The sequence below is a fragment of the Sabethes cyaneus genome, chromosome 2 (genome assembly GCF_943734655.1).
Source record: "Sabethes cyaneus chromosome 2, idSabCyanKW18_F2, whole genome shotgun sequence".
Classification (NCBI taxonomy): Eukaryota; Metazoa; Arthropoda; class Insecta; order Diptera; family Culicidae; genus Sabethes; species Sabethes cyaneus.
Window position 1 is genome coordinate 143,097,915 of NC_071354.1, and position 18,244 is coordinate 143,116,158.

Here is an 18,244-nt window from a genome sequence, read left to right on the forward strand (position 1 = left end):
AATCGACACACTAATACAGCAGTTAAGCGTTTTATCGAAGCATCAAAGGCGTTACACCGACTCTGCAAAACAACGACAACAGAATAAGATATTCAGTGATCACGAGAAAGCGTTCTATGAGCGAATTAGCAACGAAAAGCCCGTTTACAGAGATGGCCTACCGGAGGTTAAAGATATCATGAATTTCTGAACTAATATATGGGAGAACCCAGTACAACATCGTAGTGGGTAGTCATGGCTAATGCGAAAAGAGGAAAGTTGCGGTAACAACAGTGCGGTCTTGGCTATAACATTGCAGTTGCGAAAACAGTGAAACTACTCCGTTCAGAAGTGTGCGCGTTCAAAGGACAGTACCCTGTCGCGTCGAAAACGGACATCGTGCTGCGCCGGCGTCTACAACATCTTGGCACTATTGGACAACAATCGGATCGCATCAAAAGAAAGGCCGGTTCCGGACGGCAGACGACCCTGAGCGACAAGTTCCAAACTGAAGAGAAAGACCGAGGGAAAAGTGGCTACATCGGTGCGTGTGCTTGATCGGAAGGTCGGTGTAACGTGCCAAACAGTGAAAAAGTACCTGACGCACATGGACATGCATGTCAGGAAGCGGCAGTCTCGTCCACTGGTCTCGGAGCTGCAGGCAACGACACAGCGGCAGCGGCTGAATAAGATTGTCAATACGATTTTCCCGGCGAATCACGAAGTGGTGGTGGTGATGCACGACGAGACCTATCTCACTTCCCCCCACGAAGGAAGTGAGCTCCGAGGTGAAGTTCATTTCACACACCCAGTTCCCCAAGAAGGTGCTGCTGTGGCTGATAATCAGTGAGAATGGGCTGTCAAAGCCGCTCTTCTTTCGCTCCGGACTGGCCGTAAACGGGGAAATTTATAGTACGAAGTGCCTGCCGGAAGTTGCGTCGCTCACCAAGAGACACCATAAGGGCGATGACGCGGTGTTCTGGTCGGATCTGGCGTCGGCCCACTACTCGAAGCGATTGTTGGAGGAGATGGAGCGGCTGAATATCGAAGTCGGCGAACCCGCGCAACGTCCCCCATGCTGCGTCCCATCGAGAATTTCTGGGCTAACCTGAAGCGTAAGATCTACTCCAACAATTTTGTCGCGAAAACTGAAGAGGAATTGATAAATAAAACGAAGAACTCAAAAACATGCCAACACGCATGTTTTCGTCCGCCATGGCGAATGTTCCGGTTAACTGGCGGAAAGCCGCTCGCAAGGGCGTAGAATTCTTTTTGCAAGTAAGCTATGCAAGCACCATATTCAAAACAGTGCCTAATTCCGAACAGTTGTAAATGTTTCATAAATATTGATAAAATTCTAGCTATTTAAACAATTTAATCACATCTGATGAATTCTTATTATTAAAATGGTTTAAATAGCTAGAGCTCTGTCAATATTTAAGAAAAATTTGCAACTGTTCAGAATTAGGCAATGTTTTAAATATGGTGCTTGCACGATAATATAAAATGGGAAACTGGTCAAACTCAATTAGCTATCTTAGTTTTTTTTATCACCATCCGAAAAAAGTCAATTTTTTTAATGCATACGTTATTGTGTTCTTTAAGGCCAAGCCAGCGCACTAGAGAGAAAAAAGACGAAGCAAAACTTTCAATGAGAGTGCACTTTTACTAGATGGTTTGAATACTCAGCTGTAGTGACATATCATATCAGGTACGCGTTTTCACACAATGATGCATTCGAAAAACTATGTTGTAGCGTTATTTAAAAAATGTTCAAGATTTTCAAAATGTTATCTTTCTCGTTCGCTCCAACGCTGCTTGATGCTAGCGCTGGCTCGGCCTTAACGGCCAAACAGAATGCTGCTTTAAGGCATCCATCAGCGCCAATTCGACAAATGGGAATCGCGTTCTGTTTGACCCTTTACTCTTGTGAGACTAATGAAGGACAGTTCGGTGGAAGAGTTTTTTTTTTTGATTACCATTTCAAGACTTGTTAGATTTTTTTTATTTCAAAACAATTAGTAAAGATCCTTAAGTTGCAATGCAATTAATCAGCTCCCCGAGAATGTTGATTTGCTGCAAACAGAAATTCAAAATTAATATTCTAGCACACCATAAAACCTGTATATAAAGTTAGATAACAAATAATTAGAAGTAGAAAAGGACAATAATTTAAATTTAGTTAAGGATAGGGCAATAAAAACTGCATTTATATTTTTAAACATGTTTATCATCTGCTACATACCTCTTGGAACTTAACGTCCTTGCTAAATTCGTTTAGAAGACGATCGATCAGCGTGATAGGTAACAAAAACCGGTTGAAATGGAGCGATGTTATAGAAGAGCGACTAATTAAGTGGGATTGGATTAATTTAACTGCGATGTCATATGCCTCCTCGAGCCGTCCATAATCGATGTATAGTTGCAGTAGCTTTGTCGGCGTTTTATTCTACCATAGAACATCAACATATATACCATTATTGTACAAAATAAAATATTATCCAAACTTACCATACACCAATCTGTGAGCCACTGCGGAGGAAATGCATTTTTGGAAATGATTTGATTCATTACTGATCCATAGCAAGCATCCTGGTCATTGGTTTGATTTGATAGGCAATATTGCAGGAAGTTCCATGCAGTATCCGTACTGTCAGAACTGATTATCGATTCTACAAAAAACAAACGCAAACGCGCTACAAAACAAACAAAACAAAACAAATGAAACGCGCTATTCTACCTTCAAGATTATTTTTATGTAACCAATCCCAATTATCAGCTGCATCTTGCATAGCACACATTACACATGCAACTGCAAGACTCTCGTAAACTGGAAGTACACTTCTACCAAGAGCATGCGCTAACTTAAATGCGGTTGCATATAGCTTAGCATTCGCTAAAATGACAATGAGCTCGTCGATATCGATATCTAGAATTGCCTTATAGTCTTCTAGCTGTTTTGAAATTACCAGGATAGCTTCCGTCACCATCAGTTCCTTCCGTACATCAGCCAAACTGATAACTACAATCTGTGATTTCTGCAAAAAATTGAATATTGAGGGTAAAAAAGGCCTCAGAACAGTGTACTAGAGCTTTGAATGATTTGCACGACTCACTTATTAGCCATGTTTTTTAAAAATAAAAGTGATATTGAAAACAGTAATCAAAATACCTGTTCCTCCTGAGATTTATTTTCTTTGAAAACAGTGGGCTTAGCGATCCAGGCATAATCAGCAGCTACTAGGTTCAATGCATTAACACATTTTAACAAGGACTCACAACGCATTTTGAGAAACACTTGCGAATTACATTCCAACTGACATCTCATAGCTTTTTCATACGCGATAAGAGCAGCTAGAACACAACACAAGTAAAAATAATTATAAAGATTGGACGGGAAAATTTAATAGCATGACTTACCTTTCCTCATATTACCCTTCAAAATAAAGTAGGAATACAAAAAGTCATAGTGGCTATTTTCTGTGATCTCCACTGAGCGAGCGTGCATTTCCACAATATTTTGAAACTCCATCTCTAAGCCGTAGTACGGAAGATCAATCAAAATGTTAAACTTTCTAGCCTGGAACAAGCGCCACACTAATTGACGCAAACAGTCTTTCTTCCGCGTCTGTTCACAGTTGTAAACTAACGAATGATATGCTTCTTCGTAGTGTCCCAACTCCATATGACTACTAAAATCTATGCTTTGAAACATCGCCTGTTGTTTACTTTGTACTGACGTTCCTATTGCGATTTGAGCCAGAACATTAATGCAGTCGTATGCACCATAATGTTCGAATAGTCGTATCACTTTAAGGTAATAAAGGCTAAGCATCTCATCCGGTGGCACAGAGACAGTGTCCGATGATTTGGTAAAAGTGATTAGATAAGGTTCGTTGAGGATGCCCTTTGCTGATTGTGGAAACAAATCTAAAGCTTTCGAGTTTTCGCCGTTTAAGAGGTATGATTTGGCCAGAATAAAATTCCCTTAAAAATTAATATCAAATGTGACAATTGTTGTTAAAAATAAGACTTTATATATTACGAGAGCAGTTGTTCCACTCGCACCAAGAATTCAGTAAGCGAACATACTCTTCTATGAAGATATGCATTTCGCCTTGCATGAGCCACTGTCCGAATGTGAAATCGCCCGCTACAGGCCAGCTGAAAAATTATATAGTTATATTTATAAATAGTTCAAGCATCACAAACAGGTATTCTTACATTAGACGTAACAATCCGTTGCAAATATCAAGCAAAACGTTGAACCAGTCGGAATTATTCATCATACTGTGCTTCATCTCGTTCCCCATACTCGCTTTAAGTCCCTTTGTAGCAACAAAAAGATGCAACAATGAAATATACTCGAAACCGTAAGCTTCTTCATGTCCAATCACTAAGGAAGCATCGCTCTCTAACGATTTACTAAAATGGATTACGGATTAAATAAGAAAAACGTGGGCCTAAAAATAATATTTGAATACCTGCGAACAGCTGCATAATCAACAGTCGACATGGCGATCCAATACATTACATAGTATGATTGAAGAAACACCTCACTATCGGGAATACACTTGGAACGAATAATTTCCATTGCATTGCAGTTTAGTGCAGAATTGTTCAACAATAGATGTTGTAAAATAATTAAATTCCTTACGGCTAGAAAACGAAGTCGAATCATTTGGCGGACGGTTTCGGTTAGCAGCTGAACTCCCAAAAGACCACCAAAGGGAAGACTTCTCAAGCTGGGATACACTGTAGAAATAAAAGTATAGCTTGCACTTAGGTACCTATATAAAAACAAATACTACTAAATCGACAAACATACAACTGGTCTCCGCTGGAGGCAAATCATAATCCAACTTGAGCATCTGAAGGACAACAGCTACAGACCTGGGAAGATCATCGATGGATTGAATTACAGCTGTCAGGTTACACTGTAAAGAAGCAACGTTGATGTAACATTTTACAATTTGAATTATAGTTAATTATTATACAATAAACGGATACCACCAACAAACGTCTGGATGAATAACCATTCACACAACAACAGAATCATTCTTTTTAACAAATTGATAGTTTTCATATTCTTTTCAACAGAAAAAAGCCAAAAAGAGCTATCAAAAATCTCAGTTAATCTATGGTTATACGCACCTGATTTTCAAGATTCTGTAAAGTAGAAATGGTTGCCATAACATCCTTAATTGAACGCAACTGGCTTAAGCAGGACTCGATTTCTGTTGCCTCATCCTCCGGTACAAATTTATCAATCTGCTTCAAGACTCGCACTAGTACAGCGACATCTTTTTGCACAGATTTTTCCCCAATACGAGCTATACTTCCAGGATAGTTCTCCGAAAGCAGTGCCCGTTCTAATTCATCGCATGGTCGAAAAAAGGAAATTAACTTCTTCCGTATCAAACAGGAAACATTGATCTCTTCAAGTACGAGCATGCCGACAGGCTGACAAGCTTCGAAATTGTATTGACAGCAGCACAAATAAAACTTTTCCCACAAGGTCGACGATAGCTCTATAAACTCTTCATCTGTAATATTTTGCATTTTTCGCTCATTCTGCAACTCTCCATCGATATAGCTGCATACGTGACGTTTCAAAGCAGCCGTAGAGATGACAGAACCGGAATAACTGAAGCTTCGGTTGAACATCTACAAGATCCATAAATTAATATAAACAGAAGCAAACTAATGCAATATACGTACAGAAAGAGTTTTTGCAATAACATTGTTATGAAACTTGCCAGAGTGAAATATACGATTGCAATATTCATGTTTCAAATCAGTTCCCTTCAGTTTTGCCATATACTTGTCGTCCATTGTTTCCAGTAGTATGGGAAGCCAAAAATTACACGACTCACTGTTGAATGAACATGTTAACACTTTCATCTCACCTGTAGTGAAAATAAAAACAAAACAAACAAGGCAGCTTAAATGGCATGACTTCCAATTGCCATATAATGAAAATGTTAATCTAGGAAAAGTTTATTCTTACCTTCAGCGTTACACCATAAGGCCCAAATAGCTTGATCCGATATTTTGTAATCGATTAGATCGTAATTTGGGGCCCAAATATCAGCTTCTTTATTCAAACTGACGTTACTTGAATCATCGACAACAGGGCGGAATATGATAAATTCCGAACAGTCCGAATATGCCAAAAATACGCAAAGAAGGGAACCGGATTTTCGAACCATTAAATTCTGGGCTGTAATAATAAACTAATAGCTAATAGCTGAATATAGCATTAAAGAAAAAGAGCTTACATCCTTCCAGTCGTTGATCAGAATGTTTAACTAGACATTCTACTCCAATGCAGGATCCGTTTAGAGACCAAATGCGAGCAATATTATTACGATAGAAAGCATACAATACTGATTGGCCTTCTATTTGGCCGAATAATAATGAAACTACTTGATCAGGAGTGTTGGCGTTCTTTTTTCTAAAATTTACAATGGAATTACCCCGAAACGTTATAAAACGCCACTCAAACCATTTACCTCCACGCATCCGTTAAATTAGAAAACAAACGAGAAATTAGTTGACTGTGTTTTAGTTCGGTCATTTTCACCCCTCCTAGACTTCCCATTTGAAATAAATATAGCGCCGACACTGTCGAAACTGCATAAAAGGCGTCACAATCGTTGGCGTCATGTTCTAACCGATATGCAGCCGCAATTAAGGGCAAAGATTGACCTATAGGAATGAATTTACAAAATTGAATTATCAACGCCACAATGCGGAATCAATAACAATACCAATATCGTTGCTTATAACATAGAACGAAGACGCATCACATATCTGCTCCTTGGTGATGGATGCCAACACCGACTCGTGCATTCCATCAGGATTCACACTGTTAGCTTTTGGGTGTCGTAACAAAATCCGGTGCACACTTGTTACAGTTACAATTAGTAAAATCACCTGCAACTGATTACCGCTAATATCGACCGACAAAATCGGGCTTTCGTCGAAACTAATTTTCAAATGATTATTAGCCAAGTTTAAATTCATACTAATCTCACAGAGAAAAATGGAATCCCCGCAAGTACGCCTGCAAAAAAACTATAGCATTTAAATTTTTCCGTCAGAAATAATATGTATATTAGGAATGTTACCAGTAAATAAAGCGATTCGACCGATAGTCCTCACGTTCAGCAAAATTATAACCTCCACATTGCTCTGAAGTTTTTACATCTTGTAGCATGTTGTGGATCCCTCCTAAAAATATTAACTCGGGTTTTTTAGTTGATTAAATATTAAGTTCGGCGAAAAACTAGATGTGTCCTATACCGGGTGGTCTTTTGTAGAAAAGTTATCAACTATCCAAATTATTTGCGTAATTCTGAGATGCTGTAAACAAACTTACCCGTACTTACGTTGATCTCTCGCCAACTACTTACATTTGGCGAAAGATGCCTCATCGGAACTTCACGATACTGCAGTGGAAGATAGGTATTCATTTTTAATCACTTTAACTTGGAATTTATCAAATCGTGAATATATTTAATTATCAATCAAATAGTTCCCGACACCGCATTCAACATATGCAGCGAATCAGCGATAAACAAGCGCGCGGCTTCTTTTGACCATTTTGACAGCGGCTTCAAACACACACAGGACACAGCATTACTGCGATGTTTATAACACGCACGGTGGGCTTACTTGTTACACACTTAACAAAAAGCACCGAATTCGGTAAAATTTTACCGAAATCTAAACAGCTGAACGTTCGGTAAAAATTTCGATGGGGCCAATCGACGTTTACAGATCATTAGTAATGTTTGTGCAATTCAGCTTTTTACAAGCCATAATGGAGGACCTGTTCGTAATATTTGAACAGCATTTTTGACATTTCCCTAATACATCGCACGTTTTCTTTCCGTACATTCCTTTAGTTTTACCGTGAACACGCGAAAAGAAAACGTGCGATGTATTAGGAAAATGTCAAAAATGCCGTTCAAATATTACGAACACGTCCGCCATTATGGCTCGTAAAAAGCTGGATAAAAAATTTTACCGAACGTTCAGCTGTTTAGATTTCGGTAAGTTTTACCGAATCGTTTAAGTGTGTATATATAGTTGTTGCAATTGAAAACTGTAATAATCGACGTGCGACATTCGGTTTTATTCTAGTTCTGTGTGTCGCAACTACGTCGCAGGTGGTGCGCTGTGTTCGCACATTGATGCGCTATCCAGGGGTGACATTGCGCATCTTGTTTCGAGTGATTTTGGTTCGTTTCGACCACGTTAAACAAATGGGCGTCTCGAACCAAAATCACTCGAAACGAGAATCGTAATGTCACCCCAGCTTTTTACGAGCCATAATGGCGGACGGGTTCGTAATATTTGAACAGCATTTTTGACATTTCCCTAAGACATCGCACGTTTTTTCCGTATCCAGCTTTTTACGACCCATAATGGCGGACGTGTTCGTAATATTTGAACAGCATTTTTGACATTTCCCTAATACATCGCATGTTTTTTTCCGCGTGTTCACGGTAAAACTAAAGGAATGTACGGAAAGAAAACGTGCGATGTATTATAGGGAAATGTCAAAAATGCTGTTCAAATATTACGAACCCGTCCACCATTATGGCTCGTAAAAAGCTGGATACATTCCTTTAGTTTTACCGTGAACACACGGAAAGAAAACATGCGATGTATTAGGGAAATGTCAAAAATGCTGTTCAAATATTACGAACACGTCCGCCATTATGGGTCGTAAAAAGCTGGATAGCATTGCTCAATTTATCCAGCTTTTTACGAGCCATAATGGCGGACGTGTTCGTAATATTTGAACAACATTTTTGACATTTCCCAAATACATCGCACGTTTTCTTTCCGTGCATTCCTTTAGTTTTACCGTGAACGCGCGGAAAGAAAACGTGCGATGTACTAGGGAACTGTCAAAAATGCTGTTCAAATATTACGAACACGTTCGCCATTATGGCTCGTAAAAAGCTGGATAGCAAGCTGCTTTCCGTAGCGCGAAGACTGCACCAGGTGATGCTAGTGTTTTTTCCAAGTATTAGGGGTGTCATTGAAACGATGTTTTGCTAGAAAATTTGTTCGAAGTGTTACGTCTTAGTCTGTGTTTCCCTAATCCAGCTTTTTACGAGCCATAATGGCGGACGTGTTCGTAATATTTGAATAGCGTTTTTGACATTTGCCTAATACATCGCACAATTTCTTTCTGCGCGTTCACGGCAAAACTAAAGGAATGTACGGAAAGAAAATGTGCGATGTATTAGGGAAATGTCAAAAATGTTTGTTCAAATATTACGAACACGACCGCCATTATGGCTCGTAAAAAGCTGGATACATCGCATGTTTTCTTTCCGCGTGTTCACGGTAAAACTAAAGGAATGTACGGAGAGAAAACGTGCGATGTATTATGATATACGAGTAATTAGCAGCGGGGTGCTATCCCTATCTTAACGAACGGTGTTTGACAGTCGACTTAACGAAGGGCGCTATTTCAAGAAATGCAAGAAAATAGCGCCCGTCTGACAGGTAGATTTGCTGCCAACCTTGTCGAGATGTGCTGAGATGTTGGCAACAAAAACATGGCACCCATCGCAAGCCCCTGGTAATTAGCTATTTGCTCTGGTAAACCTATTTTAGAGTGTAGGCTATGAATCCGTTTCGATGATTTATCTTGATTATTCTTTCTTGACTATTCCAGAAAACTGGCATCTCTAGCCTAAGACCGTCGCTGTCAGCTGTGTAAGCAAAAGCCCTAATTAAAGATAAGCAAAAAGTAATCCACGTACCTACTAAATTATTTGTTTTATTAGTTTTCTTTCATATTTCCGATTTTCAAGGTAATTCGTTACTTGTTACTGATTATTTACTTTATAGAACATGGCACGTTGGAGCTATGCTGAAAATGATTACTGTTCTACTGGACATCCCTGAGCGTAGCCTTCGAGACATTTTGTTATGTCTGATGGGCTGAATCTTACACGCTGGAAGACGAGTTTTAGCTCAGCCGAATAATTAAACGTTGTTGTGAATACCGAAAATACTGGAAATGCGTCCACGTAAAACTATTTTTATAGCTGCGATTCTGGTAGGATGGATTTTCACCACGTATCTAATTTTCCTTCGGAACTTCAAGGATACCACACCACAAAAAAGGTCGGAAGTTTTGCAAAAAGTTCGTCTACTAGAGCAGAACATACAAATAGAGGAGGATAACAGAGAAAAGCTCTATCGTGAAATTATTAGAATCCTGCAGAAAGAAGAAAAAGTTACTAGTTCCGAACCGTTGCCTACACTAGCGAATGAAATTGAAATAAACAATACACCAGCTGAGGTTGCAGAATCTCCAGTAAGACCAGAGGCAGAAGTCATACTCAGCAAATTTAATTTGAAATACATAAATGATGACTTGAACAGTCCGATAATACCAGTGTTAGTATTCGCCTGCAATAGGCTTTCGGTTAACAAATGTTTAGACGATTTGATTAAATATCGTCCCAGAGCTGATCAATTTCCGATTATTGTTTCTCAGGATTGCGAACACGAACCGACACGCAATTTAATATTGTCGTATAAAGAGAACGTCACACTAATTAGACAACCTGATCAGTCAGATATTACTGTACTGCCGAAAGAAAAGAAATACAAAGGATACTACAAAATTTCCCGACACTATGAATGGGCACTAAAAACAGTTTTCAAACAAGGGTTTGAATCTGTTATTATCGTAGAAGACGACTTGAGCATTGCTCCGGACTTTTACGAATACTTCTTAGGAACATATCCCGTCTTAAAAAAAGATCGCTCCTTGTGGTGTATCTCAGCTTGGAATGACAATGGCAAGGATGGGTTAATTGACAATACTGCCAGTGAGCTACTTTACCGGTCTGATTTCTTCCCAGGCCTCGGATGGATGATGACTAAGGATTTGTGGGAAGAATTGGCACCAAAATGGCCTAAAGCGTAAGTTAAATTTTCAAAAACATTTTTTAGAATTTTATTGAATTGAGATTAGAAAGAGATAGCTCAGAACAATAAAGTGGTTTTGTCAGTATCTGATTCATACTTTTAAGCTATGTATTATTTTCATTTTGTTTTCTCAACTATATAAGCTTTATGGTTAATATCTTGCAAATAAACATTACATAATGATGTGATAAAAGCACCATTATATACATGGAAACACGGGAAAAATACGGGCTTTATTGATTATATTAATTCCAGATTTTGGGATGACTGGATTCGGCAGCCTGAACAGCGTAAAGAAAGAGCTTGTATCCGACCGGAACTGCCACGAACGCGAACGTTCGGAAAAATTGGAGTGTCAAAGTATGTATTTACTTTTTAAACAAACGATTCTTAGAGCTAATTCTATCATTCTTGTTTTACAGTGGTCTCTTTTTTGATAAACACCTAAAATATATTAAACTAAGCGAAGAATTTACCACTTTCACCAAAATGAATTTAACGTATTTGCAAAAGGTATTTCAAAGATGAAAATCGGCTAGGTTTCAAAACAGATCACCCATTTATTCTTTTTAGACCATTTACGATAATATGTTCCTGAACACAGTTTACCAGAGCCCAATTGTGACTCTAGACGAACTCAAACGAGGTCAGGTGGCAACAAAAGAGCCAATCAGAATTACATACCTTACCAAAGAACAGTACAAACGAGCTACCAAAAGCTTGGGTTTAATGGACGACTTCAAGGTGAAACCTAAAGCTTAATGTTGTTGACTTAATACTAGAAATTTTTTCTATTTAGAGTGGAGTTCCTCGTACAGCATACCATGGTATTGTTTCATTCTTCTATAATGGACAGAGAGTTTATCTGGCGCCAAACACTAACTGGAAGGGCTATGATCTCACTTGGAGTTAACAGCAACGGGCACATTTTCAACGACGAGAAAGTTTTAGCGTATTTTTAAGCAATTTACTGGGGTTGCAAAACTGAAACTGGTACATTTTTCTGAAAGGAAAACTATTTCTGGGGCGTCTTAATGGACTGAAATTCTATTGTTTCCCGCGAAGCAATATGCTCAATCTAACGCAAGATACAAGACGCTCTATGATAGAATGAGACTGTACTGTTTTTATTCCTCATCGACACCTATCAAATGCTTCATAGCATTTCATTCCTTTCTGTCGGTCATTAGTTTTCATAGCTGCTTTCAAAATCTTACCTAAAACACTTTCGTTTTCACAACTTTGTATGCATAGTAAGGTTGTTTTAATAATAAGGTATAAAAATATTGTTTTAAAAATGTCTCGGCAATTAAAATTTATTTTTTTAACTAGGTAAAAAGATGATAAATCTTTAAAATAATTGTAATTATGTTTGAAACTAGTCAGTTCAAAACCGGCATTATTGTCTTCATTGGCAGCATTTTTCTATTAACTTTTTTCATGTATAAAAAAAATGTACTAAACATATAAACGAGTTTATTTTGATTCCTTTCATTGCAAAGAAACCATGAGTTAAAAAACAATCTAATATTTAGTTTTCTTGAACATATGTATAATATTTGTACATTCGTAATAATACGAGTATTCAACACTAAACATGAAGTAATAAAAATGTAAACTTAATTATAAATTATCTCACGCATTGCAGGCTTTTCTTTGACATGCATCATAACTAGAGTAGTGAAAGTGCGCAAGCATTATGTAGAACATCAGTATGATGAAGATTATGCAGTGTCAGAAATTGTTAAAAAACGTAACAATAATTGTTGCGCGAAAAATCATTGCACCTTGAAAACATTTTAAATGGGCTAATAAATGATTCACAAAGCTAGGATTGTCAACCAAGTAAAGGTAGCTTAACACTAAATTGAAATTATTTCAGCCATCAGCGAATTCGTATGAAACCAGAACTGACTCTACATTAATGCTAGTGTACAGCCGATACAATAGAGTACGTTTATCAGTGAAATCAAAATATGAGCATATTTAGGATACTTTAGGATTTATCCAAGATACTTGGCTAACCAGTTTGTTACACTGGCGAAGTTACACAATGCTGAAATGCATTCGTATGAGGCAAGAATAATTAAATTAATTCAAATTCGCCCGATTATTTTAAAAAGATTTCTGAAAGATGATTTTGCCTGTTTAAACAAAACACAAAACAATAATATAATATTGTATTATGTAAGCCAGTGTTTGGCTGTGATATCAGTCCTACTTTTTTATATCAGAGAAACTTCCTAAGCACCATGTTACTTTTCAATCTTGACTCACAAATTTTACCGTTTAGCCAATTCTTTAATTACTGTGGCAAGCATTCCCGGAATTTTAGGTGCAAATCCCTCTTGACACAAGAAATAAGCCACGCAGGTTGAAGTTATACAAAAGAGCACCATTAAGACGATTCACGAAGTATCGCACGCTTTCACTAAAACTCCATTATCCGAGGATTAATACTTTGTACAAGCGAGTCAGTCGCCAATTCTTTTTGCGGTATCAACGCAGTATTCGATTATTGAAGCACCGCCCGAAGTCTTTCTGGAACTACGTAAGCAAGCAACGTAAAGTGGCTGGGCTCCCGTCATCAATGCAATACAAAGGGAAAGATGCTGCCGCTCCTCAGGATATAGCCCGTTTTCTTTACAAGAAGTTTGCAAGTGTTTTCACCAAGCGTAGAACGTGTTGCCCTAGCAGTCAACAATGTCCCAATATATGATTGATATCAATGTCGAGATAATTTCGATGGCCGTCGTGACTATGCTCAAGTGGCCATCTAATCCTGGACCCGATGAGGTACCTTCCGTATTCCTGAAGAGACGCAGCCTGCTTACTGACCCCGTTGCTCGTTTATTTCGAATGTCCATCTGCATTGGGATTTACCCACCGTATTGAAAATTTGCACCTACGTCCCCTGTCAAATACTAAAGTAAAGCCTTGACTATAACCATATTTATACATTACCCTTCTTTATCGACCGACTTCGCAGGCCAGTGTAACGATCCTACTGACTATATAGCTATAGCACCACCACCCATTCGAGATTCGAACATACGACGGCTGGTTCGTTAGAACAACATGGAACCTCGAATCTAACTGATCGGTACGTAACTATCACAACGCTGAGCGGAGTTTCGAAACTATTTGAGCTGGTGGTCATGGAAGCTCTGCTTTCGCACTGTGAGCAATATCTGATGCACTGTAAGTGCTGATCACTCCCCAGCGCTAATCCGCGGTGTCATCATACATAACGGAAGGTTTATGGCCCAATAAGCTCAAACAGATGTTTTATACACCGACCTGCCGGCCGCCATTAACAAAATAAACCATACCATCACAATTGCAAAACTACATAGACTGGGTGTTAGCGATAATTTTTTGCAATGAGTTTGCTCATATCTCACCGATCGACAGTTGGTGGTTAGGAATATCTCAAGGAAGGCACCTAGACCCTCTGATTTTTCTGCTCCGCTCGACTGACGACTGTCACCTTCATCTAAATTACTTCGAGGTCTTTGCCACCTGCTGTGACGTGAACTATATGATAGTGAACCCGGAGAAGTGCTCAGCAATCACATTTTCCCGAAAGAAAGATCCGATTCTGTTTCGTCATGAACTCGAAGGCGCAGTAATTGCAAGTGTTTCGCATATCAAACACTTGGGTATTATCTTAGATTCGCAGTTAACGTACAATCTGTGGTACAAGCATCTCGAATGCTGTCGTCAAAGCCTCAAGGTCCTTTAGGATCGCGAAAAAATTTTCTGATATACTGCCTCAAATCGCTGTACTGTTCGCTAGTGCGGTCAATTCTGGAATAGTGTTCCTCCTTTTGGAATCCTAACTACTGCAACAACAGCGCTGAGAGAATTGAGTCAGTTCATCGTCGACTTCTTAGATTCGCTTGGCGAGAGCTGTCATGGAGAAGTCCGTTCCGTCTTCATAGCCCTATCGGCTATGAAAGCCGTTGTCAGTTGATCGATCTAGAATCTCTCCGTGTTCGCAGGACTACCGCCAGAGCACTTTACTGCGGATAGCTTACAATGTAGAATTGACTGCCCTATGTTATTGGGACAGATTAATATAAATGTTCAACCACGAGCGCTGCAATGTTGAGATTGCCACCCAGTCGCACTAGTTACAGCATGAACGGCGTTTGGGAGCAGGCTTTTAATCAAGTGTCGTCGTTACAGAGACTATAGATTACAGAGGCACCGAGACACTCAAAAACCATTAAACGAAAGCGGAGAGTTACCTTTATTTATGATGGTACTCTCCATTTTGTTTCAAAATTTATCGGATTTTGAGTGTCTCAACGCCTCTGTAATCTATAGTCTCTGTAGTCGTCGTTATTCGACTTCCATTTGTTGCGACGGATACTTGCAGAGACATTTAGATACCTATATAGATTACAAAGGCGGCAAGGCACTCAAAATTCGCTAAATTTTGAAACATAGCGGTGAGTACCATTATAAATGAAGCGCTTGTGGTTTTAGACTGCGTGCAGTGTCCTTACTGCAAAATACATGCGGGATAAAATTATTATTATTTATTTATTCAATTTTTTCTTTTCAATATTTAAATATTCAAACTTTAAACAAAAACGACGAGCAAAACCCTGAAAAACTTATCGATAAAATCGATTACCCTATACTCTTGTCAACAATATCGAACTTTGGCTAACTGCGCATCCCTAATTCCAGAGTAAAATTAACGGAAAGGGCTGCCTCGGAGAGGACAGCTGTTTGCTCTGTTTGTAAATATTTTGTTGATCGAAATGTTTTTGAACAAAAATCATAATTAAATCTAGGAATTGGGGTTAAACATGGATATTGAAGTGGAATACCTAGAGGTAAACATGTGTGCCGTATGTTTAAATGAAAAGTGTGATTTAATTGCTATTGGTTTCGATGAAAACCTGGACCCTAACATAGGTCCTGTTTTGTTGCAGCACCTTTGGTTTCAGGTAACTTATGATTAATAATGTTTAGGCCATAGTAACATAATATAACTTGCTATTGTTTGCAGCATAATGAGCTTCAGTTCAAATGTGTTTGTGAAGAATGCTGGGAGCAAGTAAAACTTTTTCATATGTTTTATTTGGCAGTTAGGAAAGCTCATAATGAAAAAAGGATATCTATACAAGAAGATAAATTCAACATCGAGCTAGAAGTTGGTACGTTACATGACATGTTATTATATTGAATTAATGATAAGCTTGTAACCATTTAGAAACGCAATTTCCTGCTAAGACGGCGAGTATAAAAACCGAGCCTTCGGAGAAAGCAGTTGTACGTTCTTTTACAATTCCTAGTCCTGCGAAGGAGATGTTTGAAATCAATGGTAAAAATGATGGTGTTGTTTTAGAAGAAGAACATCTGGAGTTTTCAGAATATCTATCCTCTGATACAATTATCGAAGGCAGGATTTCAGAATCAGGAGACCCGGCAGATGAATCTGCAGCTGAAAATTTCAACGAAGAATTCGAGTGCAAATCCATTAGAAAAACCGGAAAAACAAAGCACAACAACAAAGCTATCGAAAAAATCGAAAACGAAGATTTGAAAATCGCAGATCATTGCAAGTTACAGTGTGAAGAATGTGCTCTATGCTTTACCAGATTTCTAGAGTTTAAGCGACACTTCCGAGAAGTGCATCAAACACGAGCGTACGTTACATGCTGCAACCGAAAGTTTAGCAAACGATTCCGTTTGGTAGAGCATGTAACGCGACACGTTAATCCAAATGCTTTCAAATGTGTAACCTGCAATAAAACCTATTCCAATAGCGCAGGTTTAAACCTTCACATGGCGCAGCATGGTTCTCCCGAATCATTTGTGCACAAGTGTAGCAAATGTGACCGTTCGTTTGCAAAAAAGTTTCAATTAAATGCACATCAGTTACAACACCTATCTGATGAAGATAAAAAGTGCATCTGCCCAATATGCAACAAGCCGTAAGAAAAGACATACTGAAAGAATCAAATAATACGTAAATAAATTATTTTCAGGTTCGCCAACACTAGTCTGCTAAACGTTCATATGCGCTTAAGGCACCAACCTGCAAAAATGTTAATTTGTGATGTTTGCGCAAAAAGTTTCAAAGTTAGCTCGCAATTCGAGAAACACCGGAAAGAGCATGATATTACCTTTCAACAAGTAAGAATGCAGTGCAAAATATGTTTGAAATGGTATGTTTTTTGCATTATCACAGAAACTGTATTGTACAATAGTATTTTGTTTGTCTGCTTATAGGATGAAAAATGCTAGTAGTCTACGTAAACATGTACTGCGTCATGATGGGGAAGGTAGTACACACGAATGTGAAATTTGCGGGAAAAAAGCCCCCAACGTGTTGGCCCTACAAAGTCATATTAGTTTCGTTCATAAAAAAGAAAAACTGTTTCAATGTAGCCTTTGTACAAAGGCATTCAAAAGGCAGTTTTCATTGATAGTAAGCTAACTGCTAATGTGATAAGTATATAATTTACAATTCCCGTGCCAATATAGTTCTCCAAGACAGTGCTTGAATTTTGAATAGCTGTACCTTTTTCTCTAATATCGACAAACAGTTTTTGTAATAAATTAGTAGAGGTAGTAATTAAATTATTTAAATAGCTGTCAATATTCAACATTCTGTCAATATTTACGACAAACTTGCACCTGTCCAGAATTGGGCACTGTCTTGAATATGGTGCGGACAGGCTTAATATGGTGAAATTATTTATAACTGCAAAATGCAACCTGTTTGTAGGAACACATGGCGACCCATACGGGAGAAGTGTTATATCAGTGTCCATTTTGTGCGAAAACATTCAACTCTTCAGCAAACATGCATGCGCACAAGAAAAAAGCACATCCGCATGAATGGGAGGAATTGAAACGAAAAAGTCAACTGCCATTTATTGGGGAAAATGAAGCAATTACTAAAGCGGAGATTAACAGCTAAGCCTGTTGGTTTTGAGAAAGAGTAGAACCATTTCACATTAAGATCATACAATGTTAAAATCGATTACAACGAACAAATAAATCTGTTAAAAACGATATGTGGCAAAATAGGTATATCCGCTATGCTTTTCTTATGTTTTTGACGTAGGACTGCGCCTTACGGCAAGGTTAGGTGTTGGGTGTCATTCCAAAAAATGTATATACGAAAAGTGGTCAGGTTCAGACCGTTAATAGTGCAGAGGTTTCTTGGTCGATTTTCAATATTTACACACCGATCGTTTGAAAAATCTACGCAAGGAATCCCAAACACATGAACCCTTCTACCACTTCTATTTGGTCGGACGGTTAT

At 38.5% G+C, this 18,244-nt stretch overlaps 3 protein-coding genes across 3 annotated transcripts; 2 read left to right on the forward strand and 1 right to left on the reverse strand.

Annotated features, from left to right (window-relative positions):
- Window positions 1–1,957: 1,957 nt before the first annotated feature.
- Window positions 1,958–7,562, reverse strand: LOC128734277 (nuclear pore complex protein Nup160 homolog). The gene is made up of 18 exons (XM_053828376.1): window positions 7,364–7,562; window positions 7,113–7,215; window positions 6,753–7,048; window positions 6,495–6,690; window positions 6,261–6,436; window positions 5,990–6,202; window positions 5,701–5,888; window positions 5,134–5,646; window positions 4,808–4,916; window positions 4,464–4,734; window positions 4,204–4,404; window positions 4,025–4,143; window positions 3,400–3,966; window positions 3,152–3,333; window positions 2,720–3,017; window positions 2,491–2,651; window positions 2,225–2,428; window positions 1,958–2,055 (listed from the first exon to the last, which is right to left on the reverse strand). The coding sequence occupies exons 1-18, from the start codon at window positions 7,455–7,457 to the stop codon at window positions 2,011–2,013; spliced, it is 3,936 nt and encodes a 1,311-aa protein (XP_053684351.1). The 5' UTR covers window positions 7,458–7,562; the 3' UTR covers window positions 1,958–2,010.
- A 2,123-nt stretch (window positions 7,563–9,685) lies between these two features.
- LOC128733885 (alpha-1,3-mannosyl-glycoprotein 2-beta-N-acetylglucosaminyltransferase) lies at window positions 9,686–13,139 on the forward strand. The gene is made up of 6 exons (XM_053827735.1): window positions 9,686–9,757; window positions 9,859–10,944; window positions 11,206–11,310; window positions 11,373–11,463; window positions 11,524–11,694; window positions 11,750–13,139. Exons 2-6 carry the CDS (start codon window positions 10,031–10,033, stop codon window positions 11,861–11,863), a joined length of 1,395 nt encoding a protein of 464 aa, XP_053683710.1. The 5' UTR covers window positions 9,686–9,757; window positions 9,859–10,030; the 3' UTR covers window positions 11,864–13,139.
- Window positions 13,140–15,720: 2,581 nt separating this feature from the next.
- On the forward strand, window positions 15,721–17,954 carry LOC128737393 (transcription factor grauzone-like). The gene is made up of 6 exons (XM_053832020.1): window positions 15,721–15,914; window positions 15,977–16,124; window positions 16,181–16,904; window positions 16,959–17,138; window positions 17,203–17,401; window positions 17,702–17,954. The coding sequence occupies exons 1-6, from the start codon at window positions 15,774–15,776 to the stop codon at window positions 17,894–17,896; spliced, it is 1,587 nt and encodes a 528-aa protein (XP_053687995.1). The 5' UTR covers window positions 15,721–15,773; the 3' UTR covers window positions 17,897–17,954.
- Window positions 17,955–18,244: the final 290 nt, after the last annotated feature.